Here is a 25,492-nt window from a genome sequence, read left to right on the forward strand (position 1 = left end):
TGTGCACCCCCCCTGTGCGTGCCGACCCTGGATTTTATAACATGTGCGCGGCAGTGCATGCATGTTATAAAATCAGGCGTAGATTAGTTCGCGCCAGGTTGCAGGAACAAATCTGCGCCCGCACGTACCTTTAAAGATTTGCCCCAAAATGTTTGCCTTGTATTTTAGAAGACCTTTCCATTCACCCCTGTGACACTCAGCCTGAGAAACTCAGTGCAAACTAGGCAAAAATTCTTTGGATTTCTTGTCACATTGGGAGGACAAGAAATCCACCCAGCTACCTATCTGGTACTCACCTGAAGAAACAGAAAAGAGGTGTCAGCATGATACAAAAAGGAAGAAAGGAGTGGAGTTGACTTTCAAGATCAAGCAGTAAATTTGAGATATCAACAAGGGAAAATCTCAGTAGAAGGAAGGAACCTTGCCAGCTACCATAAGGATGGCCTAAAATCCAGGAAGGTACAGCGAGGACTCCAAACTAAAGAATCAAGGAAACATACAATTGTATTTTATATTTCTGTGGCACTAGGGCAACTAGATGGCCTATTGGTACTTATTATTGAGTTCTATGTTACTTGGAAGGTTAAAAGTATGTGTTATTATGAGGACATTTTCAGAGTTAAGCATGAAGTAAAGTGCATGGAGGTGTGTGCCAGTGAATGAATGGCAGTGTGATTCAGTCCAATAAGTCAATATATGAGAGTGTTGTAAAAGGAAGTGTTCTATTTATAGAAGGGGCTGGTCATCTGATGAAGGAGTCTGGAAGGTCCTTGCCATCAGAGTGATTGGAGTAGACAGAAAAGGCTTCCTTCCAAGATACAAGTGCTGGGAGTGTAGTGGCACAAGAGTCTGGGGTGCTTCCAAAAGCCATGTGGTGGAGAATTTAAGTGACTGGGAAAGAGAGACTACAGGAATCCAAGGCTTAGGAGACTGGCGTAGAAGAGTATTTTGGAGCCTGCAGAACCCACGGGAAGTGGTACCTACAAGGAGTTCTAGCTGGAAGCTTCATCTGCCTAATTAAGGGGATGAGTTTTCTGGGAGCCTGTTGAGAGATGTGAGAGACGGTGGAAAAGGGGAGGCCTTGGGAAAGGAACTTTGGGGTGGGAGGAAGGAGAGTAACTGCCTCTGATGAGAAATTTTGGAGAGAGTCTGAGAAATTGATCTGGGGCCCTCAAGGTCCTGGAAGAATCAGGAGTGAGACAACCCAAAGTAGAATTAGTTTGAGGAAAGAAAAAGGACTGTGATTTTGATTCTTGACCAGTAAGATCAGTGATCTGATTACTGAATGGACTGTGATTTGAACATGATGTTTTTCCTACCTAGTCTTTTGTTTTTCAATATAAATGTTTTATTCTGGAGCACAGTTGAGGTGTAGACAATGGAATTTTTGAGAGAGTATTCTCAGCCCAGTTTGGACTTTACAGGTACCCTCTAACCCCCAGCCCATGGTACTTGGAGATTTTGAGAGTTTCCTGACTGTAGCAGAGCCATTACAATGCTACCCTGGGCTGGGAAGGTGACCTTCTAGGAAGATGAGGTTACATTTTAGTTACACATTTTCAGATGAATTTTCAAAGGAGTTATGCATATAAATGTAATATACCATCTTAGCAAGTTTCAAAATCCATTTACCTGAGTTAAGCACACTTAACATGGGCAAAATCTATTTACAATTCAATGGCATATATTGTAGCAATTTTCAAAATCCCCATTTAAAATGGGTAAATGGGTAAAATGCATATACACATGTAAGACCCAGTTTTAAGCATGTAAATACTTTTGAAAATCAGGCCCTATGGATACAACCAAAAGAAATATACAAAATGCCAAATTGTTTCTGTTGAAAAATTAATACAATAAAGTTTTTTAAATTATCTTTATTAATCATAACATTAGAACAAAGTAAATGTTTATGTTGAAACACCAACAAGGTGACTACTTATTGGCACACCACAGAGAAAGACATAGTCAGCCCTTTGGTCACTGAAGGTTAAACCTTCCCCCCAACTGGAAAATCTACACCAGGGTTTGAAGTGCATCAGGGATTCAACCCTGGTGCTGAGTGTGAGTCCCTTATCCAAAGATGAGACCTAGGAAAGGTTTGCATCTATTTTTTGGCTTATGGTTTGCAGTCAGATTAAAGAAATATGCTGTCAACCAAATCCCGATACAAACCCACTCTGGGAAGAAATACCAAGATTATTGTAGAGTTAGGGCCACAATCCAAAATCTTTATTCTTTTTGGTTTATCTTTAAGTAGGAAGAAAGTAAAAAATTATGTTTAAGGAAGACAGCAAAAAAATCTATTTTAAAATTTGATGATAATACAAATTCTACATTACTACATTTCAAGGTAGCAAGGAGTGTTATCTGTGGTGCATTATTTGAAAGTTGCAGAGCAGCTCCAGGAGTGAGTAAGTTGGTGCATGAAACTACAATAGCACGAACATCCTTCTTAGCACATGTGTCCCTTCCCCCTCTTACCATTTAGAATTAACGGGCAGCTGGTGGCTTTGAAAGTCATCAGCATGAAGATGGAGGAAGGCGTGCCATTTACAGCCATCCGAGAAGGTGAGCACTTCTCTCAAACCTCACTCATTCCCCCCTCCCCACCCAAGAAAAAAACAGTTTTAAAATAATCCAGTTGGTAGTTAAAATTATAGTTAAAGTCACAAATTCATTAAGCTTCACCACTGTGGGATTTTACTATAACTTGTGAGGTCATATTAATATTTAACATTTTTGAAAGCTTTGCATGACTAGGAACTCTCGCTACTGTCATTATGGAGTTAATTTTCAAAGCCATTTACGTGCATAAAACATGAGTTTATGAACATAAATGGTTAGTTATAAAATTGTGTGTGGGTTGTGTGCATAAAATTGTGTTTGTAAAGTGAAATTACTTACCTATAACATTAGTCCTTCGATGGATAGTAGGATGACGTGCCTCACACATCGGGTGACATCATCAGATATAGCCCAGCATGAAACTTTGACTTCAAAGCTTCTAGAAGAGACAGAAAGGAGGTGTCCACATAATACAAAAGGGGGAGGTGGGAAGGTTTTGTAAGGATTGACATCCTACTGTCCATTGGAGAACCAAAGCTACAGGTAAGTATTCACTTTCTCTGAGGATAAACAGGATGGCAGTCCTCACACATGGGGGATTCCCAAGCTACAGGTTGTCTCAAATAAAAAGAAAAGAGAAAAACCAAACAGTCAATAGGTAATACAGGCCAACCTAATGTTTTCTGGTTTTTTTCTCCTTTTTTATGGAAGTCTGAACCAAATTAATATATAAAGAGATTCCAAAGGACAGAGTGTCCAAAATTTACTTTTAAGAACATAAGAACATGCCATACTGGGTCAGACCAAGGGTCCATCAAGCCCAGCATCCTGTTTCCAACAGTGGCCAATCCAGGCCATAAGAACCTGACAAGTACCCAAAAACTAAGTCTATTCCATGTTACCGTTGCTAGTAATAGCAGTGGCTATTTTCTAAGTCAACTTAATTAATAGCAGGAAATGGACTTCTCCTTCAAGAACTTATCCAATCCTTTTTTAAACACAGCTATACTAACTACACTAACCACATCCTCTGGCAACAAATTCCAGAGTTTAAGTGTGCGTTGAGTAAAAAAGAACTTTCTCCGATTAGTTTTAAATGTGCCACATGCTAACTTCATGTGTCAGTAGTTCCTTTTGAAACAGTAGTGAGATGCAAATGAGTGAAGAAAAATTCATGTTGTAGCTTAGCCACTGACACTGTCTTGGTTGCAGCATTGAGAGCCTTGACTTACTACACCAGACCCAGGCTTTACTGGGCATAACAAAAGGGGCTCAATACACTAGCCAAGAGCAGTAGAATTCTTGTCTATAAAAAACCAGGTTTATTGCTATCAACAAAACAAAACATGAGTGGTCTATGAAGGCCTTAGCCTATTCCAGATAGAAGGCTACAAATTACTTGTAATTCAAATTGCAATATCAGTTCACCTTTGTGGACCTAAGTACAACCATAAGCAAAGACTTAGGAATGTGCATAAAACCACTGATTTGTAAAAACCATAATGCCTGGTAGAAAAGTCATTAGGGCTATGAGCTTATAAACCAGAGATAGGCAACTCTAGTCCTTGAGTGCTGAAAGCCTTTTGAGTTTTCAGAATATCCATAATAAATAGGCATGAGATGTATTTGCATGCAATGGAAGAAGTGCCTGAAAATGCATCTCATAAATATTCAGTGTGGATATCTTAAAAACCTGATCAGCTTGCAGCACTCAAGAACTACAGTTGCCTACCCTTGTCATAGACTCTGCATACCGAAGTAACCACCACTAAAATTATGATATTTCAGGTCCAATACATCAATTCACAAGAGCCCAGACGCTCGAAAGCTTTAAGTAACTGGTGTTGAAAGCACCAATTTCACCAAGGTGAACCTTACCTGCATCAGATATCAAACAAACTTGGAGACATGTAGAAGGTACCCAAGCAGCTTTTGTGTGACATGGGAGAAAGGAAATAAGGCTTTTCCCAAACCCAATGCTGGGTTGACATAGCAGACCCCAATCCTATTGATCAGAGTTAGGGAATCTCCTAATCTGACAGAATCCTGATGGATGTCTCCTAAGGAGCAGAAACCAAATCTCTTGGACTATGGGGAACTATGTGGATCATGGTTCCCTGGTAATTTTCTTTTTATAAGCCTTGCAATCAAAGGAATTGGAAAATAGATACATGAAAGCCCTTACTTCAGTCTAGGGAGAGAATATCTTTTGCTAATTGCCGCTCTCCCTTTTATTGTAACAGAAGTTCTGGAACCTCTCCATTTAGAAGAGATGGGTGTATTGCTGCCCTGGTGCAAGCAATTACTGTGCTGTCCCCCTCCTCATTTTTTTAAAAAACAGAATACCCCACCTCAGTTAAACATGCAGAACACCAAAAACAAAATAAAGAGACTATAAACTATAAGTAGAAACTGAACTGGAAACCACAATGAGCCATACTCTGTATACAATACAGCAATGGAGAAGCAGAAACATCACCAGTCCTCATAGATCATTCATCAAACAACAAAATCAAGGAATATAAATCAATCATATTAGTAAAACCAGACTTGTAAAAATAATATTTCCAATGATCTAAGGAATAGAATAATATCCAATAATTAAGAGCTCATTCAAAATTTAAAAAATTTCTCAAACATCAATAAATTATTTCAAATTGGCAGACACAGACATCCAATAAGTAAAACTAATAAGGATGGAAAATTCACCGGGGTGCCCCCTAGCCCTGGTTGATGCCATTTCCAAAATGGTGCTGACCAGATCTTGCCCTTGTCACATGACCAATATAGTCATGTAACTGGATTTTCTTGGCAGTGCAGGCACCTAAAAACTCAGCGAGAAGGCAATGATGGTGATCAATGAAAATAATTGACTTTATCTTGAAAAATAAAATAGAGGCCAATATTGCCAAAATCATAAACAACAAACGAAAAATCATAACCACAAAAATCACACTCTCTTAACCCACTGTGCAAACTCTTCTAGCTCTTTGTCCTCTCACTGAATCAGTGTCCAGTACTCCTTCCCCATAAAGGGTAGGGAAATCCTCTTCTGTCACTAGCATGTAATAGAGGAGGAAAACCTCAAAAACCCCTCTGTCTCCAAACTATACACAGCTGCTCTTCAAAATCCAATTATATCTATGTACTGGCCCCACAATAGATCTTCTGGAACTTTAGCACTTAAGAAGAGGGGAAAACAACCCTCCTGTAGGAACTGATCAAAAAATACAAAACTCTCAAAATATAACTGATCAGTTGTGAGGCCTACCAAACACCACTTCAAAAAACTCCTTGCTTTCCAACTCAGAGGATCCAGAGAGAATCTCTCCTGAGCATGATCAGAAAGAATATATATACCTCCTGAGCCCATCCCAAAAAAAGAGAAGGTCAAAAAATTGGGGAGGAGCCCCAAAAATGCAAAATCCTAATGTGGCTGGAAAAAGTTAAGTAATGGTATCAGAGGCATGCTAAGGGGAGGGGGCAAGGGGGACGGACCTCCCCGGGTGGCAACAGAGGGAGGGGTGCCATTGCCGCTGGCAGGAAGGTTCTGCGGCGGCGTGGAACAATGACGTGGCAAGGGAAACCCCGCCAGCAAAAGCAAGGAGCTGCAGTGGTAGAGGCCACTGGCGCTGCCGGCATTTCCTGGAGCTGGAGCGGTGGCAAAGAACAGGCCCAGCACTGCTGCTGGCACTCTGGGAGCTGGTGGCAGAAGAACAGACCCAGTGATGCTGCCAGTGATTGATGAAGGGAGAGACTGGTCCTGTGAGAATGCCAGTGTATGGGGTTTGTGTGTGTGTGAGTGTATGAGGGTGTGTGTGTGTGGGGGTCTGTGTATGAGGATGTTTGGGTGAGTGGGGTGTGTGTATGAGGATGTGTGTATGTGCATGAGAGGATGCCTGTGTGTGTATGAGATGGTGAGAATATAGAAGAATGAGTGTGTGTGTCTGTGCCTTTGGATGCGTATGTGTGAGAAGGTGCCTGTGTGTGGGGGTGGGAGTGAGAGAGTGAGGAAGCATGTGTGTGTGTGTGTGTGTGTGTGTGTGCGTGGGTGAGGTAGGAATCCTGTGTGAGAGATAAAGAGGAAGTGTGTATGTATGAGACAGATGGAGAAAACATGTGTGTCTGTCTCTTTCACATACACACACACACACACACACACACACACAAACACACACTCAAGCTCCTCTGTCTCTCACCAAGCATGTATGTGTGTGAGAGACAGAGGGAGCATATTTTGTTTGTGTCTCTATGTGTGTGTGTACCCACAGTCCATGACAATCTCAGGGTGCCAGGTATGGAGAGTGGGGGATTTTTAAAATCCTTATTAGTTTTAATTAGTGGGTGTTATTTGATGTCTGCTATTTTTAAATATTTTATCAAAGTTTAGGAATATTTAAAAAATTTGTACAGGAGCTTCTAATTATTGAATATTATTCTATTCATCAGCTGTTTTGAAATGTGTATTTTTTAGTATGGTTTTACTGTTGTGATTGATTTATATTTCTTGATTGTATTGTTATGAGGAATAGGGATTTTCTGCTTTTCTATTGTTGCATTGCATACAGAATCTGGCTTGTGGTTTCCAGTTCAGTTTTTGTCTGCATGTGTGCATGAGAGAGATAGAGAGAGAGGAAATGTGTGTGTGTGTATGTGTTAGCATGTGAGAGAGACACAGAGGAAGTGTGTGTGTGTGTGTGTGTGTGTGTATGAGAAAGAGATGGAGGAAGCATGTCTGTGTGTGAGAGAAGTACAGAGAAAGTGTGTCTGTGTGTGTGTGTCTTTCTCACATACCTACATGCTCCCTCTGTCTCTCACCAAGCATGTTTGTGTGTGTATGAGAGAGAGGGAGCATATTGTGGCGTGCGTGTGTGTGTGTGCATGTGTGCCCCCAGTCTACATTTATCTTAGGATGACAGATATGGAGAGCGGGAGATTTTTTAAATCCTTATTAGTTTTAATTATTGGGTCTTATTTGATGTGTCTGCTCTTTTGAAATATTTTATTGATGTTTAGGAAATTTTAAAATTATATATTGGGGGAGGGGGTGCCAAAGAAGGTGCCAAAGAAGGTGCGAAATACTCTAGGTACGCCTCTGAATGGTGTGAAGCTACTATTACAATGAAACAAATCCTCCCAAAATAGATTCTCTCACAAGATCAAAAGGGTGAAGGAACAGATGGCTAACCTTGTATGACTTACCAAGTGACTAACCTTGTATAACTAACCTTGTATGGCTAACCTTGTATGACTAACCAAGTGACTTACATACATTGTAAGTCACTTGTGAGTGACTTACAATGTATGTAAGTCACTACCAAGTGACTTATGTATTTTGAAGATTATGGAGCTTTGTCTTTTGGATTTGCCTGCTTTTTCTACTGTGGACTTTATTGTTGTACTTGCTGAAACTGAGTTATTTTTCAGACAAACTTTTACTTCTATTTGGAGCACCAACTGTTGTGTGGACTGTGTATTTTTTTTAGGTCTACCCAGTTTGGCCTTGCAGGAGTTCCTGCTCCCATTGCATGGAACCCAGTGAAACTGTTTCCCCCACTCTGGGTGAGTGGTCAGTGCTGTCTGGGGCTGGGAAGGTGACCCCCGGCCAAGGTGGAGGTGTTACATACTGCACCCCACTCATGAGCCCGCAGCTATGGATAGGGGGGGCTGGAGTGGCAGTGGAGGCTCTAAGACCTGGTACTTAAAATGCCAGCAGTCCAACACAGCATGTGAATTCCATACTCCAGCACCTCATTTCCCAATGACCTTAGAGAGTCAAGGAAGACGATCTGGTAACCGCTTGGTTTGTGACAGGTCTTGCATTATTGGCATCCGAGGGACTGATCGCATGCTATAACATGATCGGGCTTTAATAGAGCTTCCTCCTCAGAGAGCTCAGGGAACAAAAGCCCTTGGACTCCTCATTAACAGGACCATGTTAACTCAGGAGGGGCCTTGACTTTTCCTCTGTCTCTTTATAATGTCACCAGAGAGGATCCTCTGGAGGAGACTTTCTTATTCCCTGCGACAGAAGTGATTCATAGGGCATTGTCTTTAGAGGAATCCTCAGGTCCACAGCCCCACCCCTAGGATTACCTGACTGGCAGTGAATTGGGATCTCACCTAGGTAGTAGACATCAGTTGCCCATGGATGCATCAGCAACTGTTGATTGCTCCCATGTTCAGGGCCTCCTGGAATTTTCCTTTCAGCGCCTCAAATACTGCCAATGCAGCACTGCAAGAAGGTAAGAGAGATCATATTTTCCTGGGCTCCAGAGGTGAATGAGTCACCTGGACCCTTGAAAACTGGAGTGATTTCCAGGATTGTGGTGAGGATGAGCTCTCCTCCTCACAGGAATCATGTTATAGCATGCTATCAGTCCCTCGGATGCCAATAATGCAAGACCTGTCACAAACCAAGCGGTTACCAGATCATCTTCCTTGACTCTCTATGGTCACTGGGAAATGAGGTGCTGGAGTATGGAATTCACATGGTGTGTTGGACTGCTGGCATTTTAAGTACCAGGTCTTAGAGCCCCCACTGCCACTCCAGCCCCCCCTATCCATAGCTGTGGGCTCACGAGTGGGGTGCACTATGTAGCACCTTCTTCTGGCATCACACATCTACACGCTTCTGCACCCAGGAGAAATCTATGCTTATCCATGCAACTCTGGTGGCCAGTGCCCTCCTGGATCCCTCGATGCCAATATCCCTAACATTGATGCCCATTGGAGGGAATAAGTCTCCTGAAGCTTCCAAGATCTCCCAGCAGGCATGGCCTTCTGCATGGGTAATAGCCTCACAGGGAAAGCAGCCCATGGCATTGTGGTCTGTTCCCAGGCAACACCCCCAGCTATCATGGGGCAAAAAGACCTAGCCCGGCCATGCAGGAGGCAATTATCTCCAAACTTTCTGAGCTATCAGATGAAAAGAAAAAACATGACTCAAAGGCTGGTAAAAAAACGATTGAAACCACTGTGGGGCATTGGAACCAGTGCACCATGCAGCCAACTGGAAATAAGAAATAAAGAGAGAAACTTAAACAGATAAAACAAAAAACCTAGAGGACTAAATACTAAAAACGACCTGCAGGGCCCTATCAAAAAAACAACTCCTGCAGCTCCAAAAATTTTCACTGCAGCAGCTGTTGGAGAGAGAGAAAAAACCCATGACCTGCATGCTCCATGGAAAAGATGAGACTGAGAGGGACTGACATTGGATGCAGAGGAGTGGCTAGGGCTGCATATTCCTAGTAGGGCATTCTCAAAGCTTCTAGAAGTTTTGAAGTCAAAATTTTGTGCTAGCCTCCATCTGATTATGTCACTCCATGTTTGAGAATTGCCATCCTGCTTGTCTTCAGAGAACCTGATTTTGGGCAAGGAAAATTAGGGGTGGGATTAGGAGTTGCACGTATACTTTTAATTTTAAACAGTAATGGGTAGATTTTTAAAAAATATGCACGTGCCTCCATGTACACGCGCTACCCAGTGCGCACACATGGACGCATGATTTTATAATGTGTGCGCCGGCATGTGTGCGTGGCATGCGCAAGGGGGGTAGATTTTAGCTACTTTTGCGTGGCGATGCATCGCTGCTTTCCCCCAAAAACCTACACCCTACACCCTATCCTCCCTTCCCCTTCCCCTCTCCTCCCCTGTTTGTGCCAACTTACTTCAGCTCCTGAGCTGAAGTAAGTTGCGCGCGCTGGCAGCTGGCCGGCACATAAGGCTCTGGGACAGCGAACAATGGCGCTGTCCCGGCTCGCCCGTTCCCCCCCCCTGTCCCTTCCCAGCCACAACACACCCTCCTGCCCACCCCTTCCAAGAGACCTGGCATTTGAGCGCATACCGGCCTTTACACGCATATTGGACCTCTTGGAAGATTCGCCTAACGCACGTAAGGTCCAGCCATATGTGTAAAGGCCGGAATTGACATGTGCCGGGCATTTAAAATCTGCCCTTATGTGCATAAATTAACCTACACAAATTATGCCCTGTAAAAAACATTGTCTGGGTTAGTTTTTGCATTTTCTTAGGAATGATTTTTAAAGCAAACTTATGCAAATGAATTTGCTTCGAAATTTGTGGTAACTTAAGCACTTTGGCAACACATAAGTTAAGTGGGTTGCCATTACATTTCCCCCATGCATGTAAGTAAATCAGGGGCTGCAGTGCTAGTCCTCATCAGAACCCCATGCAGGTACCACACTGATGCACATGAAGCATGAATATAGCACAGAAGTCTGACATGCAGATCCTCATCAGAGCCCCATACAGATATCACACCAATACGTGCAAAGCATACATGCAGTAGGGACAACTGGTGACAGAATTTCCTTGAATCCCAACCACTCAATATACAGATTCCTCTTCCTTTTCTCAATTTAGCACAATATATAGGGTGACCTTAGCACATTTCTAAGAGACCTTATGCTTTCATTTTCATATTTAAAATGCATTGTCCCCTCCTACTAGGGAAGCTATTGAGAAGCAAAGGGCATGTTCATGTTTAAAGACATTCATGAGCAACCTGTCTCCTCCTTCATTACTGCCCCAGCCACGGGCCCAGCACATTTGGTCAACCTTGAGGCTTCTTGCTTTCCTCCTCCGCTTTACCCTTTGCATTGATCTGAGCCTGTTGAAAATGCTCATACAACATGTACCGTAAATGAAATGTCTCATTTAGAATTCCAGATTGTCTTTAGCTCTGCCAGGAAATCCCCTGTCATCGGATCTGGCATTCAGCCACCTCTCTTTATTTACATTATGGTGGAATATCTGAGGCATTATCTTATAAGCATTTAGTAAAAGAGGAAACTTTGGGGAATTATGTAAAGGAAAGGTCACTTACAGTGTGCTATTTCAGAAGTATACAAAGTAAGTGGTAAGAAAAACTGTATTATTTGAATTTTTTTCTATTGTAGTTATTTTTCTTGAAGATGCTCCCTTGTAAATCTGCTGAGCATTGGGATGCAACCATTTTAGCAATTTAGATACAGATTATCTCATATGCACTGGATCTAATTAGTCCATATTGGTGAAGATGTCACTAATAGCATCACACACTGGGGCCAATGTAATAAATCTGTGCAGAAAACGGGTGCTCGATTTTACGAGCGTCCGTTTCCCTAACCTGACCGCTGGCACACTTTTTTTTTTTTTTAATATTCTAGCCCTTTTGGTTCCTCCAACTTAATATTGCCACTATATTAAGTCGGAGGAAGTACAGGAAAGCAGTATTTTCTGCTTTTCTGTATACCTTTTGGGCTGCTCAGAGATTAATGCCTGCTCTGGATGTGCTAATCCCCTTCTAGAATAAGGCGTTGTGATGCGCATCCAAAACCCGCGTTCAACCATGGGTTAAACAGTGCACTCGGCTGAGTGCACTGTATTGCATCAGCCCCACTGTATGTAAAGCCATAAGATCCCATTCCAGATGAGGTAACAGATGATACTAGTCTCAATATGGATTCCCCTAGAGGTTCAGAGAAACCACAAAAGAACTATTTAACTATTTAAAGAATTACAAAAATAATGACTTAGGTTTAAATGATAGAGGCTGGATTTTTGTGCATTGGAACAGGATAAATGAGAATATGAGATCAGATCAGATCCACCTGGCTCCATAGCGTTAAAATCTCAGGCATGCCACTGTTGCAGTGATGCCACTGTCCTCTTCCTACCTCAGTAATTCATGTCTGTTACCAACAGAAGCTCCTAGGGCTGATGCTTTGTTCATTTCTAATTATCTAGCTTCCCTCCTGAAGGGTCTGAAACATGCTAACATTGTGCTCTTGCATGACATCATCCAGACAAGAGAGACCCTGACCTTTGTCTTTGAATATGTGGTAAGTTCCACTCTTTCTACTATGAGTTTGTTGCAAACCATGGAAAAGGGGAGGGGGGAGGGGGGATTGGGAATAGCACAATCACTATTCTGTACAATTAAACCATGTTCATACAGGATAGAATATGTTACGAACTGGACCCTCAGTCCGAGACGAGGTTAATACCTACCTGCAGGGAGAAATCCTGTAGGTTCTCATCGTCGGTAGGCAGAGCTGGCAGATGCAGAGACCCAACAGGATCCTCACCAGAGTCCATATTTGTTCCAAGAGTCGGGGCAGGCAGCAATCTAACAGAGTCCATATCCAATCCAAGAGTCAGGGGAGGCAGCAATCCAAAAGAATCTGAATCCAATCCAAAGGTCAGGGCAGGCAGCAATCCAACGTAAACCAGACAGTCCAAACCAGAACTAGGGAGGCGATCCAGGAAAGATGGCGACAGACAACGAGAGACCGACAAGAGGCACGACCTGTTATTAGGCAAGGCATAGCAGGTAGGGACAGCCTTAAATAGGCAGAAGCACTGACGTCTAGGGATGTGAATCGGTACCGGACTCGATTCCAGTATTGATTTCGGGTAAAAACCGCAGGAAATCTTCGTTCCCGCGATTCTTACCCGTTTTAATCGGCTGTGTCGTGCCGAAAAAAAACAAATACCCTGACCCTTTAAATTTAATCCTTTCGCATCCCCCACCCTCCCAACCCCCCTTCCCCCAAATTTTTAAAGTACCTGGTGGTCCAGCGGAGGTCCCAGGAGCGATCTCCCGTGCTCGGGCCGTCAGTTGCCACTAATCAAAATGGCTCCGATGGCCCTTTGCCCTTAGCATGTGACAGGGTATCCGTGCCATTGGCCGGCCCCTGTCACATGGTAGGAACACTGGATGGCACGGATACCCTGTCACATGATAAGGGCAAAGGGCCATCGGTGCCATTTTGATTAGTGGCAGCCGATGGCCCGAGCGCAGGAGATCGCTCCCAGGACCCCCGCTGGACCACCAGGTACTTTACAAATTTTTGGGGGCAGTCAGGAGGGTGGGGGATGCGAAAGGATTAAATTTAAAGGGTCGGGGTGGGTTTGGGGTTTATTTTTAAGTGCCCTTTCTTCCCGCCCCCCCCCCAAAACGATAAGAGAACCCCACAAAAAGTTTCATGGGGTTTTCCTATCGGGTTCGGGGGCCCCCCCGAATTCTGACGAGTTTGAAAATATTTTCCGATATTTTCAATCGTCAGAAAAATGATTCACATCCCTACGGACGTCATCAGGGGAACCACGGGAACTTTTCTCGTGGCGGACCCTTTAAAACAAGTGGAGAGGCGCGCGTGCCCCTAGGGGGATGCCAGCAGGGTCAGACTTCCATGTGCTGAGTGGTGGCCCTGAGTTGCGGGGAAGCCCTGCCTTAGCGGTGGCTCTCTGCCACTGCAGGGAAGGATGAAGTTGGAGTGGGGCTACCTCGGGTGAGTGCATACATAACAGAATAATATTAACCTATCTGGCCTTACAGGGGGCAATATTCAGCCACTAAACGGCTTAGCTAGTTAGTTGGAGAAACTTATCCATCTAAGTAGCAGGGTATAATCAGTGGCACAACATGCCTATCTTAAAGTTTGCTGGTTATGTATAACCAGCAAACTTTAGGACAGCCTTACGCGGGCCCGACCAGAGTTTGCCGAAGAAGTTAACCAGCTAACTCCAAATATCAAAGTTAACTTATCTGGTTAGCTCAACTCCTCCTTGGAACACCTCCTGCACACCCCTGACTTATCTGGCTAAATTCTAGCTGGGTAACTAGTTACCAGGCTAAAGGTTTGCCAGATAAGTGCAGAATATACCCGGGTAAGACATTTAGGTGGATAACTATTATGTTATATGTCTAAATGGCGTTTGAATATGGACCTCACAGTATATAAAGAAGGTATGGAAATGGGCTGATACTGTGGCTTGACAGTAGCAATGTTCATCTCTTGTCCATTGGGTCCAACAGGGCCTAGGCATGCCACAGAAGTGATGTAGTCAAGCTCCAGGAAGGGAAGAAAGGTGACTATTATTACTGTAGTGTTTGAAGAGTGGTACTGAAGATCTGTACTCTAAAGCATTTGGCTAGCAAGGAACCTTGAGTTGCCCAGGCATGCAGTCAAGGGAGGAAGAGGATTAAAAGTGGTAGATAATTGGGGGGGGGGGGGGGGGGGGGGGGATATGTATTGCTGGAGTTTGGTATTCATTATGTCATTGATTTACCCAATTTGAGGCCAGAAAGGATACCATGTTAAATAGCTCTTTGGAAGGATTGGGTGAAAATTTAAATGTACTTCTATGCTGGAATAATTTGGCCTTAGGAACACAAATAGTGATGAATAGTCATATAATAAAGCATTTGGGGCTGTCCTGACTTCAAGGGGCAGGAGGAATTATTGACCTTATTAAAATATATGTAACTGGTGCTAGGGGTATCACCTTGGTAAGGATTCTAGAGTTTTAATTAGTCAATGGCCAAATCATTGCATATGTAGTTACATCTCAATTAATAGATTTTCTGGAGAAAGCAGGGAAAATAACTTTTAAACATACGCGTGCAGCAGCATGCAAATTTACTACAGCATTTTATAAAAAAAAATCACATATGATTTCTGTGCAATTTATAAAATTTGCGTATATTTGTGCACATATGTAAGCTTCTGCACTTATTCATGCAGTCTATTGAAACCACGTATATCAATGCAGTAAGCATGGGTACTTACCTCCCTATATTAAATATATACATGCATATATATTATACGTGAATAGATAATATTCTCACAGGACAAGCAGGATGGTAGTCCTCACATGTGGGTGACATCATCAGGCTGGAGCCCAGTCACGGAACACTTTTGTCAAAGTTTCCAGAACTTTGACTGGCACCAACTATTATGGTTTGGGAGCTGGATCCTTGGTCCGAGGTAGAGTTGGTACTACTTAAGAGAGTAAACCCTCTCAAGTTCTACTGTCGGAGGCGAGGCTGTACTCAGAAGAACCCTTGAAGTTGGAGAGGAAATCTGGATGCAGGCGCCTCCTGCAGGTCGTATAATCCAGATGGCTGGGGCCTCCAGCTGGTCGAGAGTAAGTCCCTGAGCCAAGCTTGTAGAGTAGTCGAAAGCCGGTCCAAGGGTCAAAGTCTGAAGAATGGTCAGCAGCCAGTCCAAGGGTCAAAGCCAAAGGATAGTCCACAGCCGGTCCACGGGTCAATGCCAAATGATGGTCAGCAGCAAGTCCAGGGGTTAAAGCCAGAGGATGGTCAGCAGCCAGTCCATGGGTCAAAGCCAAAGGAATTGAAACAGCGGGTAGCGGAGCAGAATCAGGAACGAGACGACGGGAACTCAAAACGCACCAACTAAGAGCCAAGAAGCCAAGGCAAGGTCTGAGGGGCAGACCTTGCCTTAAATAGTAAACCTGAAGGTGGAGCCCACGGAACGATTACCAGCATGGTTAAAAGGGGAGGTGAAAGAAGCTATTTTAGCCAAAAAATCTTCATTCAAAAATTGGAAGAAGGATCCAATGGAAGAAAATAGGATAAAGCATAAACGTTGGCAAGTTAAATGTAAGACATTGATAAGACAGGCTAAGAGAGAATCTGAAAAGAAGTTGGCTGTAGAGGCAAAAACTCACAGTAAAAACTTTTTAAAATATATCCAAAGCAGAAAGCCTGTGAGGGAGTCAGTTGGACCGTTAGATGATCGAGGGGTTAAAGGGGCACTTAGAGAAGATAAGGCCATCGCAGAAAGATTAAATGATTTCTTTGCTTCGGTGTTTACTGAAGAGGATGTTGGGGAGGTACCCGTAATGGAGAAGGTTTTCATGGGTAATGATTCAGATGGACTGAATCAAATCACGGTGAACCTAGAAGATGTGGTAGGCCTGATTGACAAACTGAAGAGTAGTAAATCACCTGGACCGGATGGTATACACCCCAGAGTTCTGAAGGAACTAAAAAATGAAATTTCAGACCTATTAGTAAAAATTTGTAACCTATCATTAAAATCATCCATTGTACCTGAAGACTGGAGGATAGCAAATGTAACCCCAATATTTAAAAAGGGCTCCAGGGGCGATCCGGGAAACTACAGACCAGTTAGCCTGACTTCAGTGCCAGGAAAAATAGTGGAAAGTGTTCTAAACATCAAAATCACAGAACATATAGAAAGACATGGTTTATTGGAACAAAGTCAGCATGGCTTTACCCAGGGCAAGTCTTGCCTCACAAATCTGCTTCACTTCTTTGAAGGAGTTAATAAACATGTGGATAAAGGTGAACCGGTAGATGTAGTATACTTGGATTTTCAGAAGGCGTTTGACAAAGTTCCTCATGAGAGGCTTCTAGGAAAATTAAAAATTCATGGGATAGGTGGCGATGTCCTTTCGTGGATTGCAAACTGGCTAAAAGACAGGAAACAGCGTAGGATTAAATGGACAATTTTCTCAATGGAAGAGAGTGGACAGTGGAGTGCCTCAGGGATCTGTATTGAGACCCTTACTTTTCAATATATTTATAAATGATCTGGAAAGAAATACGACGAGTGAGATAATCAAATTTGCAGATGACACAAAATTGTTCAGAGTAGTTAAATCACAAGCAGATTGTGATAAATTGCAGGAAGACCTTGTGAGACTGGAAAATTGGGCATCCAAATGGCAGATGAAATTTAATGTGGATAAGTGCAAGGTGATGCATATAGGGAAAAATAACCCATGCTATAATTACACAATGTTGGGTTCCATATTAGGTGCTACAACCCAAGAAAGAGATCTAGACGTCATAGTGGATAACACATTGAAATCGTCGGTTCAATGTGCTGCAGCAGTCAAAAAAGGAAACAGAATGTTGGGAATTATTAGAAAGGAAATGGTGAATAAAACGGAAAATGTCATAATGCCTCTGTATCGCTCCATGGTGAGACCGCACCTTGAATACTGTGTACAATTCTGGTCGCTGCATCTCAAAAAAGATATAATTGCGATGGAGAAGGTACAGAGAAGGGCTACCAAAATGATAAGGGGAATGGAACAGCTCCCCTATGAGGAAAGACTAAAGAGGTTAGGACTTTTCAGCTTGGAGAAGAGACGGCTGAGGGGGATATGATAGAGATGTTTAAAATTATGAGAGGTCTAGAACGGGTAGATGTGAATCGGTTATTTACTCTTTCGGATAGTAGAAAGACTAGGGGGCGCTCCATGAAGTTAGCATGGGGCACATTTAAAACTAATCGGAGAAAGTTCTTTTTTACTCAACACACAATTAAACTCTGTTGTTGCCAGAGGATGTGGTTAGTGCAGTTAGTATAGCTGTGTTTAAAAAAGGATTGGATAAGTTCTTGGAGGAGAAGTCCATTACCTGCTATTAAGTTCACTTAGAGAATAGCCACTGCCATTAGCAATGGTAACATGGAATAGACTTAGTTTTTGGGTACTTGCCAGGTTCTTATGGCCTGGATTGGCCACTGTTGGAAACAGGATGCTGGGCTTGATGGACCCTTGGTCTGACCCAGTATGGCATTTTCTTATGTTTCTTATGTTTCTTATGTTCTTATGAAGGAGCCAATACAATATTCTGTCATGGCTCCTTTAAGAGTATTGCTTCTGCTGCGCACGCGGCTCTAGGAAGGCCCGGCGGGGGAGGAGCCAGACGCGAAGGAGGAAGTCGGCCGAAGACACGGCCATGTTCAGCGGCAGCAGGAACAGCCGCAGGAGGAACTTTGTTGACACCAGGTGCTGTCAACGTTTAGCGGGCGGCCTGCCGCGTTGGTGAGTGGCTGGCCCCGGTCGCGGGCTGCCGCGGCCACGGCCATATCACCTACTGGGCATACCCAGCATAGCATCAACCCTGCCGCCAGCAGGGGTCCCCCTTCAGTCTTCTTTTTTCTGCGCAGCAGTAGCCACGCGTGTTAAGGAGCTCTTCAGAAATTCGTGACAGGAATGTTTCCTCACGGAGCTTTGTTAAAAAATTTCAAAAATTTCTACCTCACAGGGGTCCTCTTATCAATTTCTTTGCTCCACGGTCGAATGGTAAGTTTTTTGCCCGTTTGTGGTCGATTCCCGGTGAGTTTTTCCCTCGCGGCCTACCGGCCATCGACTGTACCGTGACTAAATTTGGTCGAGGCCATGGCGTCAGGTTTCCGTCTGTGCCTCGATTGCACTCGAACAATATCCATCACTGACCCTTACACGGTCTGTGTGATGTGCTTGGGGTCCGGCCACAGTGTCCTTACTTGCACCAAATGTGCCCAAATGACACCAAAGGGTCGCAAGGTTCGGCTCTATAAGATGGGTCTTCTCTTTCAGCCAAAAACCTTGATTCCATCGATAGCTTGGACGTCGTCTGAACCAGTGCCGTCTACGTTGCGCCAGCTCCGGGAATCCTCTGCTATCCAACCGGCCTCGACGACTCCATGGGTGTTGACCCCCTCTGTTCCCCCTCAGGAAAAACACCGAGGTGAACATCGAGAAAAACATCGACACCGTCATCGTAAAGCTCAGGCCACCGATACGGACAAACCGTCGGCATCGACGTCGTCTGAGTTTCAGACAAAGAAGACCCGTACAGAAAAGGCCTCATCCTCTTCTGTCTCTGGATCACCGAGGCGTTCTCCACCTGGACAGGTGCCGGGATCCGCTATTCCACCTTCACTGGTGGACCCTCTGGCTACGCCAGTGCTGCCTCCTTCTCCGGAACCAGGTATCCATGCCCCAGGTTTCCGTGAGGAATTGGATCGGATGATCCAAGAGGCCATCGGCAAAGCACTCCAGGGCTTCCAACTTCCATCGATGCCGGTGCCAGTTCCTCCTCCGGTCATCGACCCGATACCCATGGCGCTTGCTCCTCTATTGGCAAGAATGGACAAGTTAACTAATGCCCTTCCACCAGTGGATCCGAGGGAACTGATGGACCCGATTCCTTCCTCGCTGATTCCGTTGTCATCAGAGGAAGATGAGGAAACACCGCTCTTCATTCCACCATCGAGAGTGCCGCCACCGACACATCCATCGATGTCACCGATTCCATCGGTGCCTCCGTCTATGCCTCTGATGCCTCCCTCGATGCCTCCATCGATGCCTTCGATTCCTCCTTCGGGGCCATCGATGCCCTGTTGCGTTCGTGCCTAATCTCACCCTCGCTCTACCTTCTCTACCTTTGTGGCGACTCCCTTCGGCTCAGATGGACAGATGCAGCCACGGCTTCTCCCTGCCTCTTGGTCCCGGTATCCCCGGGCTGGCTTGACGCTACGGATCCGCCATGTTCCTGATGATGTAAGGGTGCGCGCTCCAGACTTTGTACCAGCAAGGGCGTGAACCTCGGGGGCGTCCCCCTGTAGTGACATCATCCGTTTTCAATGTTAAAGGTCTTTGTTTGCTAACTAAAAACGAGTTAGCAAGGAACTCCAACGGGACTTACTTCGGCAGTCCACGCTACTTGCAACTATGTTCCGAGTCCCGGCGCGCTAGCGGCCCGCTGGCGCGCGGGGATTTACGTCTCCCTCCGGGAGGCGTAAATCCCCCGACAAAGGTAAGGGGGGGGGTTTAGACAGGGCCGGGGGGGGGGGGGGTTAGGTAGGGGAAGGGAGGGGAAGGTGAGGGGAGGGCAAAAGAAAGTTCCCTCCGAGGCCGCTCCGAAATCGGAGCGGCCTCGGAGGGAACGGAGGTAGGCTGTGCGGCTCGGCGCGCGCCGGCTATACGGAATCGGTAGCCTTGCGCGCGCCGATCCAGGATTTTAGCGGATACGCGCGGCTACGCGCGTATCTACTAAAATCCAGCGTACTTTTGTTTGCGCCTGATGTGCCAACAAAAGTACGCCAAATCGCGCTTTTTGAAAATCTACCCCTCTCTGTGTTTGTCTCAATACTCCAGCCTAGCCGGGTGACATCATCAGGCTGATCCCTCACAGGATCTCCACTTGAGGGCGCTGCATCTGCCATCGGTGGAGGGATTCACCATTTCTACTAAGTGTTACTCCTTACACTAATAGAGCGGTATTATCATCTGCCACTCTGTGGGAGCCAACCCACATCAGACCATTACTCCTCTCTCTGCGGAAGCTGATCCATATCAGATAGCTATCTCCCCGTGGGGATCATACAGGTTGGCTGCCGTGGCGTCTCCATGCCGTCTCCTCCTGGCGTCCCCAGACCGGCTCGACATTGCAGATCCGCCATGTTGCCTGAAGACTTAGGGCGCACGCGCATGCTCTCTGATTGAACTACCAGCAAGAGCGCGAACCTCAGGGGAGTCCCCCTGAGATGACGTCATCCGCTTCCAATATTTAAAGGTCTCTGTTAATGCTAACAAACTGAGTTAGCAAGGGGATTCATAACCTATCTTCCTCCTGGTCGCTGCGGATGGGATTCGCTCTCTGCAACCCTAGCTACTCTGCCTCCTTGGACTTACCAGAAGTACCCGCTCCTCGGGGGCCTCACTCTTTTCTTTACTTTCAGAATACAGATAGGAACCGGTACTCGCTTCTCGAGGGCCCATGTTCCTGGACACTCTGAAGATTCTCTACTGCTTGGAAGCTATCGCTGCTACAAACAATTGTGAGTTACCATCGCTCTCTCAGAGCTTTCCCTGGAACCAGGTACTCGCTCCTTGAGGGCCTAAACCTTTCCAGTTCCTGAGCTTCCTTGAGACCTTACGTGAGTTTTGTCATCTAGTTCTGTTCATGAACTCTGCCTACTCTGCCTACTCACTTTCTACAGTTTCTCATCAGCTCAGCCATCCTGGGATCTCTGTTCCAGTACCTGAGGGACTACAGCCCTGCTGGGCATATCAGCTCACTACTACCACCTCTGGTGGTTTCAAAAACCTGTTTAATAAAAGAACTAATGTGTGTCTGTCTCCATACTCAAGCCTAGCTGGTGGTCCCTCTCGGGATATCCTCCTGGGGGCGTGGTCATCTGCCTCCGGCCCAGGGATCCACCCACAACTATATCAGATTCATTACAGATTGCTACTTCCAGCTCTATCACAGAGCTTTCCTAACAAGTTGCTAACTCCTCCCTCTTTCAGGAGCCCGCAACACAGATTCTAACTGATTGTTAACACCTAGCATCAGATTCCTAACAACCAGAGGGTCTCTTGGAAAGTTTATGAACCTCAAGTTTTTCCCCTTAACTTGATTTTCCAGCTGTTCCAAGAGGTTTACTAATAACTTAATTAGTTTTCCTTAATTAACTTTCCTTGAACATCCAAAGATTCTTTTAGTTTCCCTTCTAAAGATATTACTTTATTTATATTCCCTGAAGTTTCTTTCTTCATTTTTTCTATTCTGCTATCCATCCTATTAATATAGGCAGTTAAAGTATTAAATTGTTGAAAAAGATTATCATTAATGTTTTGTATTGCATCCCATATTATATCAAGTGAGATTACATCAGGTTTTAAAATTTCTTTCTTAGAAGGAAAAGTAGGAAAAGTAAAAGTTTGTACTTCACTTCCAGATAGTGGAGTGGCTGTGCTGTCGATAGCATCTCCTGCCCTGCCTTGCTCCGCGGTAAACCGCTGCTCTTCTCTGGTTTCCCTCTCTCCTGAGGGCCTCAAGCCGAACTCCAATTTTTCACCACGTTGTTCCAGGGGTTCCGATATGGTAAAATTATATGTCTCAGCTGGGTTCACAGGAGGTCTCCAATCGATCGGGGACAGAGTTGTTTGCAGCTCTTGAAGGGAGCCGGTTCCTGCTTCCTCCCGGCCATTCCATGGCGAGCTCACTCCCGATCTCAGCGCGTCCCTCGTCACGTGTTTATTTATTTATTTATTTAGCAGCTTTTCTATACCGATATTCATGGAGACATCATATCGGTTTACAGTGAAAACTCAAAGGAAAATACAATAAACAGGGAAAGGGGAAACTGGGGTGCAGGTGGAGGGAAAGGAAAAGAACTTAGTAAGTCCATCGGACCGGTAATTTGCACCGGAGTGGAGGTGGAAGCAGTGAAGGCTTCCCGCTCCTTAGCCCTCCGCTTCCTAGGTGAACGAGGCATTTTGTTTTATAGGAAATTTCTGAGTCCGGCCGAGCAGACTTCACGAGACTCTGTACAGATCTGCCATCTTGGATCTCCTCAGACAAGCACTCTTAAGTACTTTCCTTAATGCTGTATTCTTTTTTTTTTTTTTTTATAATTTTCTCTTTATTGATTTAATGAAAATTACAAAGGATATTCACTTTGTACAGAAAATAAGAAATTTACATTATTAATATTTCTGCTTTAACAGCTTCTATTTAAGTAGAAACAATGCTATATTTTGACCCCAAAATTCTGGTGGGGAGGAGTATAGTTTAGAGGAGTAAAAAGATAAAGAAAGCTACAGCGCATCTTAGAGCTATCACACTTCTTTTACTCACTAATAGATGGAGTGAGGGTATGGACAATAATCTCTTCCTATTTTCTTGCAATAGTTTTAACTGTTCTGGTACAAAGAACACATAGGTCACATTTTCCAATCTCAAGATACACCTACAAGGGTATCTAAGCATGAAATTAGCACCCAAAGAGCGGGCTTCTTGCCTCAAGGCTGAAACCCTCTCCTCCTTTGCTGGGTTACTTTTGCCAAATCTGGGAAGACTTGAACTGCTTTCCCCAGGAATTCCACTCCCATATTTTGAAAATAACTTCTCATTATCAATGTAACATCTTGCTCATATATAAAAGAAACAAGAAGAGTTGATCTTTCTATTATTTAAGATGTAGCGGTTTCTACATCTAGCAGTCAAATTTTCCATATCAATAGATTGAGAGACAGCATTTTCTCTTGCTCTAGTATAAGGAAGGAAATACACTCGATTAAACTCAGGGATATTTTCTGGTGCAATAGGCAAGACGTCAATCAAATACTTGCGGAGTGTTGATCTAGGCTGCTCTCCTAACACCTTAGGAAAGTTTAGAAACCTTAAATTTAAATGTCTCAGCTTATTCTCTATTTATTCCATTTTCCTGTTCAGTATTTGTCGCTCTTGAATTAAAGCTGACTGTGTTTCTTGTATTCTCTTATTTTTATCCTCAAGTGCTTGAATTCTCTGCTGATGTTCCAGATATTTGGAGTTGAAGTCTGGGTTGCAGTTTCTATCTTAGTGGAAATTGCATTTTGTTGCTGGGAATAAATTTGAAGTGCCATTCCCAGTTTGGCAACCAGTTCCCATAATGAGTCCAGCGTTACTGTTGTTGGTTTTATGAAGATAGGGCTCATGGCTCCCGGCTCTAGCGAAATCTGGTCAAACACAGTACCCAATAAACAATTTGAAGAAACAGCCTCTCCCATTCCTTCGCTGACTGTTTTGCCTATCAGCAATTCTTTCCCCATCCAGGCCTTGATCTCCACTCTCTGCTTCCGCGGTGGTTCCCGCACATGCTTGACTTGAACCGTTTAGGTCCAGTTCGGCCCTCACCAGGCTCGAGAATGTCTGGGGTATCGGTGCTGGGGGTGTTCGCGACTCTGGAGGGCTTAAGGAGGTTTCCCCAGAGTAGGCCGCCACTCCTCCCGTGGTCAGCTCAGCGGGTTCACGCTCCTCCAATTTCTGAAAGCCCGTCGCAAGTTCAGTAATGGTTCGCTGTCCTGGAGGTAGGGGAGGGATTGCGGGATAAACCCTAACCCTGCCTTTTCGCTTTGGAACCATTTTTCCAAAAAGGTAAAGAAAACCGAAGAGAAACTCGGTCAGCGTTCAGAAGCTTGCAGCTAGTGTGCCGCTATTTTGGGCTGGTCCCCCCAACCCTTTAATGCTGTATTCTAAAAACTGTGTTAACAATGCTCAGGGCCTTGGAGATCATTTTCTTCCCCTAACAAGGAGTCCTGAAAATAGGGGGACTTAAGGATAGCATAGGAAGTTTGGATATCTTAAGCCCTTGGATTTGAGGGTGGTGTTGCGTATCCCGGCTGTGCTAGTGCCACGGCCAGGCCTGCTCACCCCACTCCGGCAGGTCCTGGTCATTCTTCTCTCATAGCCACAGCCAGCTCCTCTTGCCCGCGGCGATCCTGGGCATCCCCAGGCCCGTCGGGGCCTTCTGACTCGCAGCGCTCCTCACGCTGGGGCTCGGCGTCCTCCTCGGTGTCTGCCTCACCCCTAGGCGCGTGCGCGCGGACCACTCGGCCCTTTAAAGGGCTCAGCGCAGGAAACCTGTCTGTGGCGCCCGATGATGACATCACCTAGTCTTGGTATATAAGGCGAGGCCCTGTCCTCAGAGCCTCGCCTTGGCAAACGGGTAGACATCATCGGTGTAGCTAGTTGCCGTCCCTTGCTCCTTGTTCCTTGATCCAGTCTCTGTTCCAGTGCTCCTGCATTCCTGTGTTCCAGTGTTGTTCCAGTGCTCCTGCGTTCCTGTGTTCCCGTGGTCCTCCTGTGTCCCAGCGTCTGTCCTGATTCCTGCTCCACGTTCCTCTTCGGTAGTACCTTCTCGGACTGATTCACGGTACTGACCTCTGACTGCCTGACCACATTTGGCCACTGCCTGGACCTGACCTCTGCTTGTCTGACCATGTTTGACCACTGCCTGGATCTGACCCTTGCTTTGGCTGACCACCCTTGGATGGATACCCTAGCTTTAACCCTTGTGCTTCACTCGGATACTCTGTTTGCTCCTGTGACCATCAGACCAGCCTGTTCGGACGCTGCCCACGGCATTCTTCTGACTAGATGTTGTGTTCGTGCCTCTTATTGCCCCTCACTCCACCCTCTCTACCTTGGGAGCGACTCCCTTCAACTCTGACGGACAGATGCAGCCGCGGCTTCTCTCTGCCTCTTGGTCCTGGTGTCCCCGGGCTGGCTTGACGCTACAGATCCGCCATGTTCCTGATGACGTAAGGGCGCGCGCGTGCACTCCAGACTTTGTACCAGCAAGGGCGCAAACCTCGGGGCGTCCCCCCGTAGTGACATCATCCATTTCCACTTTAAAAGGTCTTTGTTTGCTAACCTCTAACGAGTTAGCAAGGAACTCCAACAGGACTTGCTTCGGCAGTCCACGATACTTGCAACAACGATCCGAGTCAGCTAAGGGAATCCTTCTCCACTGCTCGGCCTTTTCAAACGTACCAGGAGTACTTGCTTCATGGGGGCTTCACTCTCTCTTCT

The 25,492-nt window shown here is 45.1% G+C and overlaps 1 protein-coding gene across 1 annotated transcript in view; it reads left to right on the forward strand.

The window, feature by feature from the left end:
- CDK15 (cyclin dependent kinase 15) overlaps positions 1 to 25,492 on the forward strand; it is a 226,406-nt gene that overhangs the window by 43,210 nt on the left and 157,704 nt on the right. The window contains exons 5-6 of the mRNA XM_029606275.1: positions 2,492 to 2,571; positions 12,322 to 12,416. Coding sequence (XP_029462135.1) covers positions 2,492 to 2,571; positions 12,322 to 12,416 — 175 coding nt within the window. The remainder of the gene's footprint in view (positions 1 to 2,491; positions 2,572 to 12,321; positions 12,417 to 25,492) is intronic.

The sequence above is a fragment of the Rhinatrema bivittatum genome, chromosome 6, assembly GCF_901001135.1.
Source record: "Rhinatrema bivittatum chromosome 6, aRhiBiv1.1, whole genome shotgun sequence".
NCBI classification, from domain to species: Eukaryota; Metazoa; Chordata; class Amphibia; order Gymnophiona; family Rhinatrematidae; genus Rhinatrema; species Rhinatrema bivittatum.